General features: G+C 44.7%; 1 protein-coding gene across 1 annotated transcript; it reads left to right on the forward strand.

Annotated features, from left to right (window-relative positions):
- The first annotated feature begins 5,824 nt into the window (after positions 1-5,824).
- LOC120943634 (hemoglobin subunit beta-3-like) lies at positions 5,825-8,634 on the forward strand. The gene is made up of 3 exons (XM_040357034.1): positions 5,825-5,995; positions 7,619-7,841; positions 8,483-8,634. The coding sequence occupies exons 1-3, from the start codon at positions 5,904-5,906 to the stop codon at positions 8,609-8,611; spliced, it is 444 nt and encodes a 147-aa protein (XP_040212968.1). The 5' UTR covers positions 5,825-5,903; the 3' UTR covers positions 8,612-8,634.
- The last annotated feature ends 10,921 nt before the right edge of the window (positions 8,635-19,555 follow it).

A 19,555-nucleotide genomic window follows, 5' to 3' on the forward strand; every position in this document is an offset into this window, starting at 1 on the left:
AATTTCCATTTCGGTGCACCCCTAATATATATATATATATATATATATATATATATATATATATATATATGCGCATTATTATAGCCTTGCTATTAGAAATGACTTATATATGGAAAGTATGTATCCAAAATATGAGTTAATTCAATATTTGCTATTTTATGTCTGTACACTGGAATAACATTCAATACATTTCTTTAACTGCTTGCCGACCATCGCACGACGGTATACGTCAGCAGAATGACACGGGCAGGCAGATGGACGTATATATATGTCCCCTTTAAGAAGCGGCATTGTGGACGTGTGCGTGCGCTACCAGAGGCACGTGCGGCCGCCGCAAACTCCGTGAGCCCAGACTTGATGTCCGCAGGAATACCCGCGATCGTCTCACGGAGAGGAAGAAGTTGGAAATGTTGATGTAAACAAGCATGTCCCCAGTCTTCCTAGTGACAGGACACTGATCACAGCTTCCTGTAATCGGAAGAGGTGATCAGTGTCGTGTCCCACACAGCCCACCCCCTACAGTTAGAAGCACTCCCTAGGACACACTTAACCCCTTCAGCACCACCTAGTGGTTAACCCCTTCACTGCCAGTGTCATTTTCACCGTAATCATTGCATTTTTATAGCGCTGATCGCTGTAAAAATTACAATGGTCCCAAAAATGTGTCAAAAGTGTTCGATGTGTCCACCATAAAGTCGTAGTCATGATAAAAATCCCAGATCGCCGCCATTACTAGTAATAAAAAATATATAATAAAAATGCCATAAAACTACCCCTATTTTGTAGATGCTATAACTTTTGCGTAAACCAATCAATATACGCTTATTGCGATTTTTTTACCAAAAATATGTATAAGAATATGTATCGGCCTAAACTGTGGAAAACTTTAGTTTTTTTTATAGATTTTTGGGAACATTTATCATAGCAAAAAGTAATTTTTTTTTCAAAATTGTCGCTCTATTTTTGTTTATAGAGCAAAAAATAAGAACTGCAGAGGTGATCAAATAGCACCAAAAGAAAGCTCTATTTGTGGGGAAAAAATTACGTCAATTTTGTTTGGGAGCCACGTCGTACCACCGCGCAATTGCCAGTTAAAGCGACGCAGTGCCGAATCGCAAAAAGTGCTCTGGTCTTTGGCCATCGAAATGGTCCGGGGCTGAAGAGGTTAAAGGAATTTATTTTCAAAACTGCTAAGCAATCAAGCATGATGGTGATATCATCATGATCCTATTTATCTATATAAGTCAACAGTCTGGTGACCTGAGAGTATAGGGCCAGATTCACGTAGAAGTGCGGCGGCGTAACGTATCGTAGATACGTTACACCGCCGCAAGTTTTCATCGCAAGTGCCTGATTCACAAAGCACTTGCAATGAAAACCTACGCTGGCGGCCTCCGGGGTAAGCCCGCGTAATTCAAAGGGGCGTGTGCCATTTAAATTAGGCGCGCTCCCGCGCCGGACCTACTGCGCATGCTCCCTTTTGAATTTCCCGCCGTGCTTTGCGCGAAGTGACGTCATTTTTTCAAACGGCGACGTGCGTAGCGTACTTCCGTATTCCCGGACGTCTTACGCAAAAAGGAAACATTTTTAAATTTCGACGCGGGAACGTCGGCCATACTTTATACAGCACATACGTGTGCTGTGTAAAGTTAGGGCACCAAAAATGACGACTAACTTTGCGACGGGAAACTAGACTAGCAGCGACGTAGCGAACGCGAAAAACCGTAGTGGATCGCCGTAACTCCTAATTTGCATACCCGACGCTGGTTTACGACGCAAACTCCCCCCAGCGGCGGCTGCGGTATTGCATCCTAAGATCCGACAGTGTAAAACAATTACAGCTGTCGGATCTAAGGGCTATCTATGCGTAACTGATTCTATGAATCAGTCGCATAGATACTCTGAGAGATACGACGGAGTATCTGAGATACTCTGTCGTATCTCTTTTGTGAATCTGGGCCATAATTCCTGTGTTGCCATATTTCATGAAAGACATCTGTAAAAATTGGATGCTCTGTGTCTAGAATTGAATCTGTTGCACAGCTGTTTATGTCTTATCTGCTTTCAACTTATGCATAGTAAGACCAAGTTCTGTGCGATCAGCATGTAGCCACAGAAAATAAGGAATGAACAAGGCATGATATAAAACAGCATAGTCAGTGACATGATTCACTTATCAGTTTTTTTTTTTTTTTATAATTATTTTTTTTTTTCATTTTCTGTATATTGCATAACATCACTTACATATAAAACCAACTTCCATCAAAGACAATGAACATTACATTTATAAATACAAACACGACAAATACATAAAAAAAAAAAAAAAACACGACAAAAACAAAAAAGGGAAGAAAAAATAAATAAAAAAAAAAATAAAAAAGGGGGGGGTGGAGTAAATCAATTAATATACCTTCCTCCTCCTCTCCCTTCCTCCATAGAAATTGTTCCCTATCCTTTCTTCTCTTCTATTCTTGTGCCCCTATCGTGTTTTTCGTGTTTATATCGTGTTTTATCATGATAGTGTTTCCTATTTCCTTGTGAAAAAAAAAAAGGGGGGGGGGTTTTGTGTACTGATATATATATACACGCACCTCCATACATGTCTACGTACCTCCCTACATATATATTAATTTAAAGACCCTTACGGGTTTATTTTATTTGTGCTATCTATGTATCTGTGTTTATTATGTGTATATTAACCTGTGTCTCTAGTGTTTGAAGTGTTCTTTATATATTTCCCTTTGTGGATGATTTACATCCACCTAAGGAGAAAAAAAAAAGAGGGAGGGATAGTAAGGGCGGGTAGGTGAGTAGGGTAAAGCAAACAAAAAAAAAAAATAAAAAAATAAAATGGGGGAAAATTCAGTCATCTGACATTGTAGTTTATCTTTCCCATTAATCGTCATGTATATTTTAGAGAGAGGAGTGAGTATATGTGGCTCAAGAAAAAAACTAAAAAAAAAAAACTAAAGGAGGAGAAGGGAGATAGACTCCATTCATTACTCCCCTTATATCTGTGGGGAGTGGTGTTCCCAATCTGCCCATACGTTGCTAAATTCATTCTGTTTATCTCTACTCTTATACACCCATCTCTCTGCCTCCATTATTGAGTTAACTTATTTTTTCCATTCCATAAGGGAGGGGCGTGTATTCTGTTTCCAATGCCTAGGTATTAACATTTTAGCAGCATTTAATAAGTGTGGTATCACTTTCTTTCTTCATAACTAATCATAGATTCCGGTGTCCCGTGAAATAAAAAGTGTATAGGTGATAGTTCCAAAGGTTGATTGGTCATCTTTTTTACCCATGGAGCTATTTCTTCCCAGAATGGTCTGATCTTTATACAAGTCCACCAAATATGGAGGAATGTTCCCTTTTCTTTGCATCCCCTCCAGCAGTTTCCATCTGCTGTGGGGTATATTTGGGCTAATCGAGCTGGCGTCTGGTACCATCTGACCATAAATTTGTATGACATTTCTTGGATTTTAGAGCTTATAGATGTTCTGTATGTTGATTCTATAAATTTTTTAATTTGTACTGATGTAAATGTATAATTTAGCTCTTTTTCCCATTCCCTGATAAAATAAGGAATCATGTTTTTTTGTTCACTAAGAACCAATTTATACATTTGTGATAATAAATGATTAGGCTTCGATATTTTCACGCACATATTCTCAAATGTTGTAAGCGATCCTGCTGTCCTTACTTTTGGTTTTAATTTATTAAAAAAGTTTGTCATTTGATAGTATCTCCATTTAGCCATTCTCATATTCCTTTGGGATGATATTAATTCTGCTAGAGGCAATAAAGTTCCTTGCGGTGCGTATCTTGAGCACATAGTATTCCCATTAGATTCCCATAGTCCCATTGCCCCATTTTCTTCCCCTGGTGGGAACCATGGGTATCCTTCTAATGGAGCCATTGGGGATGTGGGTGGTGCATATTTCCCATCTTTATTTAATCTGTCCCATATTGCTAGTGTATTCCGGGTCAACGGAGATGTCCATTTAGAGAGCCCCCTCTCTTTATTCGGTATCCATGGTGCTCCCTTTAAATCTCTTCCTGCCATAATTTTTTCGGCTTGAACCCATCTTTTATTTGAAGAGTCATGGCACCAATTGAGTATACGTACCAGCGACATTGCTTTGTAGTACATGAATATATCTGGTAGTCCAATTCCCCCTTCCTGTTTATTTCTACGTAGCATATCATGAGCTATTCTAGATTTTCCGTCTTTCCATATGAAAGATATAAATGCTTTACGTATTTGTTTAACCACTTACCCCCCGGACCATATTGCTGCCCAAAGACCAGAGTACTTTTTGCGATTCGGGACTGCAACGCTTTAACAGACAATTGCGCGGTCGTGCGACGTGGCTCCCAAACAAAATTGGCGTCCTTTTTTTCCCACAAATAGAGCTTTCTTTTGGTGGTATTTGATCACCTCTGCGGTTTTTATTTTTTGCGCTATAAACAAAAATAGAGCGACAATTTTGAAAAAAATGAATATTTTTTACTTTTTGCCATAATAAATATCCCCCAAAAATATATAAAAAAACATATTTTTTCCTCAGTTTAGGCCGATACGTATTCTTCTACCTATTTTTCGTAAAAAAAAATCGCGATAAGCATTTATTGATTGGTTTGCGCAAAAGTTATAGCGTTTACAAAATAGGGGGTATTTTTATGTCATTTTTATTATATTGTTTTTACTAGTAATGGCGGCGATCAGCGATTTTTTTTTCGGTATTGCGACATTATGGTGGACACTTCGGACACTTTTTTGGGACCATTGGCATTTTTATAGCGATCAGTGCTATAAAAATGCATTGGATTACTATAAAAATGCCACTGGCAGTGAAGGGGTTAACACTAGGGGGCGGGGAAGGGGTTAAGTATGCCTGGGTGTGTTCTTACTGTGGGGGGGGGGTGGCCTCACTAGGGGAAACACTGATCCTCGGTTCATACATTGTATGAACCTAAGATCAGCATTTCCCCTGCTGACAGGACCGGGAGCTGTGTGTTTACGCGATCGCGCCCGCCGGGCACACGCACGGGAGTCGGGGGCGAGCGGGGGGGGCGCACGTGCCCCTAGTGGCGGCTGAAAGAGCCGACGTAGAATGACGTGCTCTCGCCCAGGAGAGCCAGCTTGCCGACGTAGAACTGCAGTGCGCGGTCAGCAAGCAGTTAAAGAAAACTTGTGGGATCGACATTGGTACTGTGTATAGAAGATAAATTATTCTGGGTATGATATTCATTTTTATTACGTTGACCCTCCCGAACCATGTCAGGGGGTGGCCTTTCCATCTCTGGAGGTCTTTTATTATCTCTACTATTAGTGTTCCATAATTACGCTCATACAAGAGTTTTGTATTCGCTGTAATATGTATTCCTAAATAGTGTAATGATTCTTCTTCCCAGATGAACGATCTGCACCAATGTCGACCCCAGCTATTCGCTTATTTTCCCTTACTTTACACAGGAAGGGTTCTAGCACTATTGCAAATAATAATGGGGAGAGGGGACACCCCTGCCTAGTGCCATTCCGTATATCAAAATTTTCCGAAAGGGTCCCGTTTACCTCTGAATCACAAATTGTATCTGTTGCACAGCTGTTTATGTCTTATCTGTTTTCAACGTATGCATAGTGAGACCAAGTTCTGTGCGATCAGCATGTAGCCATAGAAAATAAGCTATGAACAAGGCATGATATAAAACAGCATAGTCAGTGATATGATTCACTTATCAGTTTAACGGAGATACAATACTATGACAAAGCACAAATGAAATGTAGGTGTGACTTACAAAGCAGACTATAAATACAATGGGGAGAAAGTTGTGTTTGCCATCCACCATCTACTTCTTTAAGCAAGAGCTACTCTCATCTGACTCAATCCAACACCATGGTTCACTGGACTGCTGAAGAGAAGGCCGCCATCAACTCTGTGTGGCAGAAGGTCAATATTGAACAGGATGGACATGAAGCACTTACCAGGTATAACAACTTCCCTTGGTGTTGCTACTTTTTCTAATGCTTTATTATTTCGATGGTTTCAAATTGCAAAATGTAATTTAACTTAACAAAGAAAATAAATCTGATACTTCAATGAATCAGATTTGGGATTGCCTAATAAGACGCAATGTAAAGTGGAATTCAATAGTTTTCCTTGTTTGTTACATCTTTTACACCAGGGGTGCCCAACTTTTTGAAGAGCGAGGGCCACTTAAGCGACTTGGTAACCGGTCACAGGCCACAATGAGCGGATTGGGTGGATGGCTGGCAGCCCACTTGGTTCTATAGAGCCCACTTTACTCTACTAGGGGCCTATGGCTGCTTTCACACTGATGCACTGTTGTTAATCCGCATCACAGGTGCAGCACAGTTCACCTGTGGCTTTCCTGCAGGTTAGCTGCACTTTGCTATAGACTTCTATTATATTCTGCAGGTTTGGTGCACTTTCAGAAGGCATACCATACTCGCAGGTAATAAGAGAAGTCTATGGCTCAGTGCAGGTAACCCACAGGTGCACTTCTCTACACCTGTGGATCAGTTTGAAAGCAGCCCAGTAACCACTGCAGGACAGATATGCCCATATATACACTCACATTTTAGTAATAAACCTACCTTTAATAACAGTATTCAATTATATTTTATTCCATCCCAGAGCAGGAGGTCGCAGGCCATATCAGAGGGCTCCGAGGGCCACATGTGGCCCCCGGCCACTGGTTGGGCACCCCTGTTTTACATCTTTATTGTTTTTAAATTGTCCAAATTCAATCATTGTGACTGTGAATTAGAGAAATAGAAAGCGATGAGAAATCTCTCCAGTGGGGACACAGACAGAAAAAAAGCCTAGGAGAGATTCCAACCTTTACCCACTCTATCCAAACTGAAAAAAAAGAGGAATCCCTAATAGGCGTAACCACATTTTCTGTTTGTCCTGGTCACCATTGTCACCTAGACTGAAAATATGAGAACATTTCCAAATCTTGAGCTGTCAACAGAACAGGAATCAAAGGGAAATCTTCTCAAGGGGACACTAGTTCTGGTGACAAATGTCTAAGAGGGATTTTTCACCATTACAGAGAAATTTCCTCTTACTTCCTGTTGTGGCTATTGGACAGGAAGTGAACGGAAATCTCTCCAATGGCACACAGGTAGAAAAAACAAACAAAAAAAACTAACCAAGGTTATAATCTTCCACTACTCTCTGGCTTGTTACGTTATTCTGTGCAATTATTTGAATCAAAATAATACTTTTCAGGTATTTTACCAAAATTATACTTGTAATTTATTTATCTTTACTGAAGTTTCTTTCTGTTATTTATTTTCCTTTTCTAAAATGGGACTTTCTGCACTATAGTGTAGTAAATGTTAGTTTTGAAAGTAACATATATCTTTACACAGAATGATAACATAATATTTGTTTCATTATTCATATCCTTGCACACATACAAGCATGTAATATTTAGTATAAGTTCACAGATACATACCAGTCAGTCATACAGGTACTGCATCATACCCATGAAGTAGTATTTATTCATTGATGATGTATATATGTTTGAAGGTTCCTGGTGGAAAATATTAATCAAACATGTCTTCTTCCATTTTTCATAGGCTGTTTTTAGTCTACCCCTGGACCCAGAGGTATTTCGGCACCTTTGGAGATCTCTCCAGCCCAGCTGCAATTGCTGGTAATGCTAAGGTGCACGCACATGGCAAGAAGATTCTGGGAGCTATTGACAATGCCATCCATCACCTAGACAACGTGAAGGGCACTCTGCACGACCTCAGTGAAAAACATGCTAACCAACTGCATGTGGATCCTGAGAACTTTAGGGTAATAATCTTAATATTTTATTTAACACTGGGCATGATTGCTTTCTATTGACCAAACAGAAATGTACTTTATGACCTTGTCACCTTTGTAAGTATATTTGAATCCAAAACTTTGTCCATTTTGAGGAGTAAGAAATATTTAAAAACCCAAGTATACTTTTTTTTCCTGCTGTTTGTATCTAATGGGGGAAGATTTCCACATGCTGCCTGTCTTAGAGACTAAACAGGAAGTGTGAGGGAATCTCTAAAAGGTTTAGAAAACAAAATCTCTTATACAATCTGAAATTGACTATTTGCCCCCATTAGAAGATACCTTTTACCTCTGGTTCTGGTGTCAATTGTATAAACAAATATAGAGGATGAATTTTCCAAGCCACAGAGCAATAACAAAAATGATAGGGGTGCTAACCCTTCTCCATCCAAAAAAGAAAAAAAAAAGTTTGATTACATCAAGGATTAAGTAACAAATGCTGATCTCTCTTTTAAGATCTCTCGTTGTAGTACATTTTCAAACTCTTTTGCGTTTTGCTTTGGGTAACTAAAAAAGCTGTTATATATATTACTATTTTTCTAAATAAATATTTTGATAAAGTAATGGTTTGCTTAAATACAAATAACAACATTTTTCTTTTTTTTATGCAGCGTCTTGGAGAAGTGCTGATTGTTGTCCTGGCTGCCAAACTGGGATCTGCCTTTAGCCCTCAAGTCCAGCATGCATGGGAGAAGTTTGTTGCTGTCCTGGTTGATGCTCTTAGCCACAGCTATCAGTAAACTACAACATGAACAGAAAGCAGCATAGTTTTCACTGAGGCTGTGTATTATGATTGTTCCATTTTCAGCACATGTAATAAAAAAACTGAACAAAGTTCCCTTGTGTAATGTCATATATTTATGTTAGATTTATGCTAATCTTATCCTGGTACTTAATGGTCTCTGCCAAGGGAGGACTGAAACTATTGTCCCTAGGGAGGCAAACACAATCAACTAACCCAAGACCCCTTTCACACTGGGTTGTTTTGCAGGAGCTATTGCGCTAAAAATAGCACCTGCAAACCGACCTTAAACAGCCGCTGCTGTGTCTCCAGTGTGAAAGCCTGAGGGCTTTCACACTGGAGCGGTGGGTGCGCTAGCAGGACGGTAAAAAAAGTCCTGCTAGCCGCATCTTTGGAGTGGTGAAGGAGCGGTGTGTATACTGTTCCTCCACCACTCCTGCCCATTGAAATCAATGGGGCATCGCGGCTATACCGCCGGAAAAGCGCCTCAGTAGAGGCGCTTTGTGGTGGTTTGCATCCGTTTCTCGGCCACTAGCAGGGGGAAAACCGCCCCGCTAGCGGCTCAATAGCGCCGCAAAGTCAATGGTAAAGCGGCGCTACTTTTAGTGGCGCTTTACCATTGACTTTGCGGCGCTATTGAGCCGCTAGCGGGGCGGTTTTCCCCCTGCTAGTGGCCGAGAAACGGATGCAAACCGCCAGTGTGAAAGGGGCCTAAGAGAAAAGGAAGGACATTTGGCCGGAGCTTTAGAGGCAACTAGGAACCCATTGTTTTAATACAATTCTGCATTTTATGTGTAAACAAAATATAAAAGACACATTGGCCCAGATTCAGAAAGGACTTACGACGGCGCAGCGTCATGTACGCCGTCGTAAGTCCTAATCCGAGCCGTCGTATCTATGCGCCTGATTCTAATGCCGCGTACACACCATCACTTTATGTGATGAAAAAAAACAACGTTTTAAAAAACGTCAATTTAAATGACCGTGTGTGGGGGAAAACGTTGTTTTATGTCTTGTGAAAAACGTAAAAAGAAAAATTTAAGCATGCTTCAATTTTTTGTGTCGTTTTTCAAAACGTCGTTTTTTGTTTCACAACAATTGACCGTGTGTAGCAAAAAACGACGTTTAAAACAACGTTTTTAAACCCGCGCATGCCCAGAAGATAGTTATGAAGCGAGCTTTAATGGAAAAAAGTGGTCAGCGTAAGCTCGCTTTGCTAGAGCATTGTGAAAAAACGATGGTGTGTAGGCAACGTCGTTTTTGAAAATTGAAGTTTCAAAAACTTCGTTTTTTACTTCACAGAAAATTTCGTTTTTTTCCATCACATAAAGTGATGGTGTGTACGCGGCATTAGAATCAGTTACGCATAGATATCCATTAGATCCGACAGGCGTAAGTCTCTTACACCGTCGGATCGTAACTGCATATTTTTTCTGACCGCTAGGTGGCGCTTCCGTCGAATTCCGCGTAGAGTATTCAAATTATCTAGATACGCGAATTCACGAACGTACGCCCCGACCGATGCAGTAAAGTTAAGATGTTTACGCTAGGCTTTTCCCGGCGTATAGTTGCCCCTGCTATATGAGACATAAGTGCGGCGTACCAATGTTAAGTATGGCCGTCGTTCCCGCGTCAAAATGTGAAAAGTTACATCGTTTGCGTAAGTCGTCCGTGAATGGGGCTGGACGTCATTTACGTTCACGTCGAAACCAATGACGTCCTTGCGGCGTACTTTGGAGCAATGCACACTGGGAAATTCCACGGACGGCGCATGCGCCGTTCAGCAAAAACTTCAATCACGTCGGGTCACAGTAGATTTACATAAAACACGCCCCCCTGATCCAAATTTGAATTAGGTGGGCTTACGCCGGCCGATTTACACTATGCCGCTGCAACTTACGGAGCAAGTGCTTTGAGAATACAGCACTTGCCCGTCTAAGTTGCGGAGGCGTAACGTAAAGCGGATACGTTACGCCCGCACAAAATTACACGGCTCACTGTGAATCTGGCCCATAGAGAACAAGTGTCATTTAAAAACATGCATACAGATATATTAAATGGGCCATGTAAGCATGAAAATTATTTATAGTAAGATTGTTACATAATATTGAATGAATAAGCCCCTGTGCGTCAATGCGTTTCGCTGATCTGCTTCTTCAGGACACACAAAAGGGAAAAAGAAACAGGTTTCACTACGTAAATAGAAAAATTACATATAAGTCAACTATGTTCTGTAATAAACAGACAGGGGCTATAACCCTCCCTGACTCTATCCAGAATGAAAAAAAAAAGTGTTGCCTATAGTTCTACTTTTTAATTTTATGGAGAGGAAGAGGGGGGAGAGGGAGAGGGAGAGGAAGATATAACCATGCCAATGGTGCAGCAGAAAACATAGCACAGTGAGGAAGGTTTGTGGTCCAGGATGATAGGACAGTCAAAATTAGTAGCAGCCCCCCCTATGTCATTTTGCTTAGGGCCCCAGGGAGGTCAGGATCGGCAGTGACTACAGGTGTTACTATATCCAGCAGAATGTTATCATTAGAGGATAACGGTGCTTCCAATTGCATATAAATCTCCATTACATGGTGACCATGGCTCTAGATCCCCAAGCATAGGTCTGTGTTGTATGCTGTCTATACACTATAATGCCAAAAGTATTGGGATGCCTGCCTTCTAGTGTTGCTCACGAATATTCGCATTGCGAATATTCGACTCGAATATAGCATATTCGAGAAATCGCGCTATATTTCGAATTTCGCGGTGAATATTCGCAATTCCGAATATTCGATTTTTTACAATTTTTTTTTTAAAACAGATCACATCCTAGATATCTCCATCGACGTCTAAAAGCATTGCTGGTATGATTAGAGACCCTGGGCCGAGTAGCTGAAGCGTTCATTTAATTTTCCCGAAAAATCGCAATGCGATTATTCGGCAAACGCAATATCGCGCGATTATTTTCTTCGCCCCTATCTTCCGCATTAGAGCGATTTTTACAGTTTCATTTTTAAAACAGATCACATCCTAGTGATCTCCATAGACGTCTAAAAGCATTGCTGGTATGATTAGAGACCTTGGGCCGAGTAGCTGAAGCGATCATTTTATATTGCCGAATATTCGCAATGCGAATATTCGGCAATAGGAATATTGCGCGATTATTTTCTCCGCCCTTTTGCATCAGAGCCAATCAGAGTTCTCCTTCCACACTCGTCAGAGGTTAGCAACCAATAGGAACCTGCCTGCATGGACATTATATAAGCTCACTCCCAGCACCATTTCATTGCAGATTCAGAAGCTGGCTAGAGAGTGTGGAGGCTGTTTCTGTGTTCCTGTGTCTTTGTTCCTGATTGATTTATATCATCATTAGCATAGTGCTGCATTGCTATTTAGTGATTCCAGTGCATCTTTTCCAGTATATCAACTGCTTTTTTCAAAGCAATAGACCCAAGAGCTTTTTTCAAAGCTACGTTTTGTGCTGTTTTGTGCTGTTTTGTTCATTTGTGTTACTGTTTGATCCTGCATCTTCGCTGTTCAGTGATATTTGCTAGAGATTTCAGTGCACATTTTGCTGAGCTTTCTAAAAGAGCTTTTCTAAAAGCTAAGTTTTGTTCATCTTGTGTTACTGTTTGATCTTGCAGGTTCGCTGTTCAGTGATATTTGCTAGTCATTTCAGTGCACATTTTGCTTAGTTTTTCCTAAAGAGCTTTTCTAAAAGCTAAGTTTTGTGTTCAGTTTAGTTAAATTTTGTGTAGTAAGTGTACACACTGTTAGTGTACATTTATTTCATCTAGCTTAGCTTAGTGTGTGTTTAGTGTCTGTTTTGTGTTTAAAAAAAAAAAAAAAAAAAAAAGTTAGTGTTTGTTTAGTGCTTTTTTTTTTCTTTAATTTTGTAGTCCTTGTCTTTGGTGTACTACTTTTCTTATAGTTTAGTAGCTGTCTGTGTACGTCTTTGTCTGCGTGCCTGTCTTGTAAAAAAAACACAAAAACACATTTTGTTCACATTCCCCCCCCCCCCAATAAAGTTTACCCCCCCACACACATATCAGCAATAATGAGCGGCATCCGTGGCCGTGGCAGCAGGGGTAGGGGAGTTACTCCCAGTGCTGGGTCGCTGCCAGCACGGGGTACCTCTCGTGCCCCTACTAGTGGTAGAGGATCGGGTGCAAGGGGAGTACGCCTGATCCGGGAGTTCTTCCCATCGGGCAGCCGCCCAATATTGCCATCTCAGGCTGAAGTAGTGGTGGACTACATGGGGCACAGCAGTGCCACTGAGTCGTCGGTCCCGACTCACAGTAGTACCACCATTACACCGGTGCCTGTAGTACCCCCCCCCAGCCCCCAAGAGTCCAGCATCTTACTGTTCGACAGCGACAGTGAGAGGGATATCTTGGGGGAGGCCATGCATCAGGCAGACCTTCAGCTCTGTCCTGATGGTCAGGACCTTTTTGAAGGGATGGATGAGGAGGATGGGATACCTGCTGGCAGTATCCCAGAGACATCCCTTCAAACTGGTGCTGCTGTTTTGGTGCAGGAAACAGCAGCACCTAGTCAGACCCAGGCGTGGGTGAGGGGACAGCGGAGCCAGGCTAGAGGCTCCATGTCAGTTGGTTCCCTCAGACCGACACATCTCAGCCCTTGGTCTGACATCTCTGTGGGCGAAGAGGGTGACCCATCATGGTTGCCATCTGACGCGTCGGCTCACTACGTCAGTGACGACGGGGAAGGTAGGCACCCTGGTGAAACGGTGCGCCAGGTCACCACCAGGGAGACCATCGTCAGGGTCTCCACTGGTGATGGCAGCAGGAGGTGTCAGGAGGAGCAGCAGCAGCAGCAGAAGCAGCAGGCAGCTCCACCTGTGCGCACCGAGTCCCAGCAGGTGCAAGTAAGCGTCACCCCATCTGACAGGAGGGCGGTGCTGAAGTCACCTGTCTGGAACTACTTTACCCTGGTGGCAGACAACCCTACCGTGGCCATCTGCCGGATGTAACGGCTTACCTTGTGTGGAGTCCATTTTGCAGGTTTGTAAGCTCACCCTTGCAGGTACACACAGCCCAAGGTAATACAGGTAAGACACTACCTGGGCTATGAGTCTGTGCACGGGGGCTAGATAGAGATTAGCCCAGGATAGTATAGCCGTGGCCCAGGATTCCAAAGATAGTCAGGTAAGTACTGACGGAAAGTTCAGGGTTTGCAGACAGGAACCAAAGACAAGTCCGGGGCACAAGCCGTGGGTCAAGGGATGGAGAAGACAGGGAAAGTCCAATAGTACAAGCCGGGGTCAGAGGGCAGGAGATAGCAGCAATCCAGGGTACGTAAGCCAAAGGGTCAGAAGCCGGGGTCAGTCTTGTAGATGAAGTCAATCACAGGAACACAGGAACCGTTGGCACAGACAGGACAAGCAGAGTACAATGAACTGACACCTGCCTCATAGTGAGGCAGGGCTTTATACCCTGGTTGATTAGGAAACCTGCCTCAGCTGGACCAGGATAAACAGGTGCAGATTGCAGGGAGATTCAAAGACAGGCAATCAGCACATAGTTCAGAACCAGGCTTTGATGGACAGCAAGCAGAATATGAACTTGAGAAGTGGCTCAGTGGCAAAGATCTGGAGCAGTGAAGAAGAAGTCCTGGGTTCAATCCCACCCAGAGCCACTTGGGGCGTGACCACGCCTCGCTGTCTGTTTGGCACGATAGCGATCGTGACACCGGATTTGTAAAGTGAGGGTGAAGAGAGGGAAGTGTTTGGCTCGGGTGGGTACCACAGCCCTGAACCAGCACCTGAGGATAAACCACTGGGCGGTGTTTGACGAGATGAAGCGTGGTGGTGGTAGCAGCGCCACCACCACAAGTGAGCAGGGTACAGCAGGCCCTGCCACATCTTCATCTCTTTCCAGCAGGTCATGCCCCCCCGCTCCCTCTAGTAGAGGTACTGGTACCGGCAGCCAGACCTCTACTTCCACAGCACCCTCCACGTCTGTGTCCCGCACTGCCGTCCGGCGCCAGGCGTCGATTTCAGACGCCTTTGACCGCACCACTCCCTTCCCCCCTGGAGACCGACGTGTGCGTTCCCTCAATGGGCTCCTGGCAAGGGTTATTGCCCAACATCTGCTGCCCTTCAACATAGTTGACAGCAAACCCTTCAGGCAGATGTTGGAGCAGGCCCAACCCCAATGGCGTGTCCCCAGCCGCCATTTCTTTGCCAGGACTGGTGTCCCTGCCCTACACCAGCACATTGTGCAGAATGTAACCCTGTCGCTGGATCACGCTGTCAGCGACAGGGTTCATCTGACAATGGATGGCTGGACCAGCAGGCATGGGCAGGGGCGCTACATCAGCTTCACGGCCCATTGGGTTTCCCTCCGAGGCGTCGGTGAGGGATCGGCGGCAACCGATCTTGTGGTGCCGCCCCGGGGTGTCCAGGGGAGAACTGCTGGTCTCCCTCAAGCCACTGTCTCCGCAGCTGCTGAGCCTCCCAGCAAGCGCCCCCGTAGCTACTCAAGTGTGGGGCACGTGCGCTGTCAGGCCGTGCTCCAGCTTGTTAGTTTAGGGGACCGGAGACACACTGGAGAAGAAGTGCTGAAAGCACTTCAGGCTCAGGTCCAGAAGTGGCTGACACCCCGAAGGCTCCAGGCAGGTATGGTTGTCTGCGATAACGGCAGCAACCTACTCGCCGCCCTCAGTGCTGGCAGTCTGACCCACGTGCCCTGTCTGGTGGTGCAGAAGTTCCTGCGCACTTATCCCGGGTTGAGTGACATTGTGGCAAAGGCGCGTAGGATTGCCAGCCACTTCAGGCGCTCCCCTACCGCGTCCCTGTCCAAGTTGCAGCGGAAGTACAGTCTGCCCCTTCACAGGCTGATTGTGGACAGTGTGACGCGGTGGAACTCCACCCTCCACATGCTGAAGAGGTTGTGGGAGCAGCAAAGGGCGGTGAGGGAGTACCTGATGGAACTAGGCACTGAGAGGGCTTCACCACAACTCCCTTTCATCGCCTGTGCGGAGTGGGGGCAGATAAAGCAGGTCTGCCAAGTGTTGTCCTCCTTCGAGCAGGCGACCAAGATGGTCAGCAGTGAGCACGTCGGCCTCAATAGCGTGCTGCCAATAGTGTTCATGCTGGAGAGGACACTAGATCGCCTGCTCGAAGCTGGGGAGAGTGCCTTGGTGGAGCAGGAGGAGTCAGCAATGCTCCACCGAGACCAGGGCCAGGACGAGGAGGAGGAGGAGGATGATGATGATGAGGAGGAGGTGGTTGCTGGTGTCGTCCCGGAGTCAGGGCCTGGTCAGGAGGGAGAGCCGGTGTTGGGGGCACCGATAGTCCGGGGGTTGGGCATCTCTGAGTTTGACCAGCAGCGCCTCAGGGATGAAGAGTCGCACCTCATTCACCTGGCCAGCAGTGAGGAGTCACAGCGGGCTGTGCTCTTCCCCATGGCTGCCCACATGCTGAGATGCCTCAGGAGGGACCCCCGGGTTAAGACCATCAAGGCGAGGGATGATTTCTGGATGGCCACCCTTTTGGATCCCAGGTGCAAGGGGAAACTGGAGCAGTTCATCCCAGCCAGCCGGAGGCAGCACCGGATGGAGGAACTGCAGGCAGGCATTGTCAGACGGTTGGAGCAGGCAACTCCCCGGCCTCCAGTTGTCCCCCCTCATCTCACCCAGCAGGTGGCTGCACCCAGCAGCAGCCGAGCAGGGGACCTAATGGATGAGATGAGGATGTTCTTCCAAACCGAGCGACCCAGTACCAGCACCAGCAGCAGCAGCAGTCACCACCAGCGGCTGGCCCACATGGTGGCAGACTACATGGCGTCCGTCGGTGCTTCTGACAGTATGAGCACCGACGACCCCATGGAGTACTGGGTTGCCAGATTGGACACCTGCCGCGAGCTCGCTCAGTATGCGCTGGAGTTATTGTCTTGCCCCCCCTCCAGCGTACTATCTGAGCGGACATTCAGCGCGGCAGGTGGGGTGGTCACGGACAAGAGGACCCGTCTGTCCACAGACTCCGTGGACAGACTCACATTCATAAAGATGAATGAGTCCTGGATCGGCGGTGACTTTCTGGCACCCGTCGTCGGTTCAGGGCGCTGAAGGGTCCCTTGTCATGCATTCCCTGATGGAGCCCCGGACCTGATGTATTTACAGTGCTGAATATAACTATTTTAACATCTGAGAAAATCAATGTTAATATTTGGTACAGTAGGCTTTCTTTGCAATTACAGCGGTCAAACCTTTCTTGTAGTTTTACACCAGCTTTGCACACACTGGAGGAGGGATTTTGGCCCACTCCTCCACACAGATCTTCTCTACATCAGTCAGGTTTCTGGGCTCTCGCTGAGAAACACGGAGTTTGAGCTCCCTCCAAAGATTCTCTATTGGGTTTAGGTCTGGAGACCACGCCAGAACCTTGATATGCTCCTTACAGAGCCAATCCTTGGTTATCCTGGCTGTGTGCTTTGGGTCATTGTCATGTTGGAAGACCCAGCCTCGACCCATCTTCAAAGCTCTAACTCAGGGAAGGAGGTTGTTGCCCAAAATCTCGCAATACATGGCCACGGTCATCCTCTCCTTAATACAGTGCAGTCACCCTGTCCCATGTGCAGAAAAACACCACCAAAGCATGATGCTACCACCCCCATGCTTCACATTAGGGATGGCGTTCTTGGCATGGTACTCATCATTATTCTTCCTCCGAACACGGTTAGTGAAATTATGATCAAAAAGTTATATTATGGTCTCATCTGACCACATGATTTTCTCCCATGACTCCTCTGGATCAGTCAAGACACCTATGTCAGCAGTTATTTCACACCCTATATACTCTTATTAACACTGCTGTTCATCATGGCACCTCCTGCCCATGTGATATGACTCTGTATCAACTACTACTGGTAATACTACTACTGCTGCTTCTGCTGCCCAGTCAAGACACCTATGTCAGCAGTTATTTCACACTCTATATACTCCTATTCCTACTGCTGTTCATCATGGCACCTCCTGCCCATGTGATATGACTCTGTATCAACTACTACTGTTAATACTACTACTGCTGCTTCTGCTGCCGCCCAGTCAATACACCTATGTCAGCAGTTAATTCACACTCTATATACTCTTATTCCTACTGCTGTTCATCATGGCACCTCCTGCCCATGTGATATGACTCTGTATCAACTACTACTGGTAATACTACTACTGCTGCTTCTGCTGCCCAGTCAAGACACCTATGTCAGCAGTTATTTCACACCCTATATACTCTTATTAACACTGCTGTTCATCATGGCACCTCCTGCCCAAGTGATATGACTGTATCAACTACTACTGCTAATACTACTACTGCTGCTTCTGCTGCTGCTGCCCAGTCAAGACACCTATGTCAGCAGTTATTTCACACTCTATATACTCCTATTCCTACTGCTGTTCATCATGGCACCTCCTGCCCATGTGATATGACTCTGTATCAACTACTACTGTTAATACTACTACTGCTGCTTCTGCTGCTGCTGCCGCCCAGTCAATACACCTATGTCAGCAGTTAATTCACACTCTATATACTCCTATTCCTACTGCTGTTCATCATGGCACCTCCTGCCCATGTGATATGACTCTGTATCAACTACTACTGGTAATACTACTACTGCTGCTTCTGCTGCCCAGTCAAGACACCTATGTCAGCAGTTATTTCACACCCTATATACTCTTATTAACACTGCTGTTCATCATGGCACCTCCTGCCCAAGTGATATGACTCTGTATCAACTACTACTGCTAATACTACTACTGCTGCTGCCCAGTCAAGACACCTATGTCAGCAGTTATTTCACACTCTATATACTACTATTCCTACTGCTGTTCATCATGGCACCTCCTGCCCATGTGATATGACTCTGTATCAACTACTACTGTTAATACTACTACTGCTGCTTCTGCTGCTGCTGCCGCCCAGTCAATACACCTATGTCAGCAGTTAATTCACACTCTATATACTCCTATTCCTACTGCTGTTCATCATGGCACCTCCTGCCCATGTGATATGACTCTGTATCAACTACTACTGGTAATACTACTACTGCTGCTTCTGCTGCCCAGTCAAGACACCTATGTCAGCAGTTATTTCACACCCTATATACTCTTATTAACACTGCTGTTCATCATGGCACCTCCTGCCCAAGTGATATGACTCTGTATCAACTACTACTGCTAATACTACTACTGCTGCTTCTGCTGCCCAGTCAAGACACCTATGTCAGCAGTTATTTCACACCCTATATACTCTTATTAACACTGCTGTTCATCATGGCACCTCCTGCCCAAGTGATATGACTCTGTATCAACTACTACTGCTAATACTACTACTGCTGCTGCCCAGTCAAGACACCTATGTCAGCAGTTATTTCACACTCTATATACTCCTATTCCTACTGCTGTTCATCATGGCACCTCCTGCCCATGTGATATGACTCTGTATCAACTACTACTGTTAATACTACTACTGCTGCTTCTGCTGCTGCTGCCGCCCAGTCAATACACCTATGTCAGCAGTTAATTCACACTCTATATACTCCTATTCCTACTGCTGTTCATCATGGCACCTCCTGCCCATGTGATATGACTCTGTATCAACTACTACTGGTAATACTACTACTGCTGCTTCTGCTGCCCAGTCAAGACACCTATGTCAGCAGTTATTTCACACCCTATATACTCTTATTAACACTGCTGTTCATCATGGCACCTCCTGCCCAAGTGATATGACTCTGTATCAACTACTACTGCTAATACTACTACTGCTGCTTCTGCTGCCCAGTCAAGACACCTATGTCAGCAGTTATTTCACACTCTATATACTCCTATTCCTACTGCTGTTCATCATGGCACCTCCTGCCCATGTGATATGACTCTGTATCAACTACTACTGGTAATACTACTACTGCTGCTTCTGCTGCTGCTG

The sequence above is a fragment of the Rana temporaria genome, chromosome 6, assembly GCF_905171775.1.
Source record: "Rana temporaria chromosome 6, aRanTem1.1, whole genome shotgun sequence".
In the NCBI taxonomy this organism is placed as follows: domain Eukaryota; kingdom Metazoa; phylum Chordata; class Amphibia; order Anura; family Ranidae; genus Rana; species Rana temporaria.

Coding starts and splice junctions, on each gene's coding strand:
- LOC120943634 (XM_040357034.1), top strand. CDS start 5,904: ATGGTTCACTGGACTGCTGAAGAGAAGGCCGCCATCAACTCTGTGTGG. Junction 5,996..7,618: donor GGACATGAAGCACTTACCAG/GTATAACAACTT, acceptor CATTTTTCATAG/GCTGTTTTTAGTCTACCCCT. Junction 7,842..8,482: donor TGGATCCTGAGAACTTTAGG/GTAATAATCTTA, acceptor TTTTTTATGCAG/CGTCTTGGAGAAGTGCTGAT.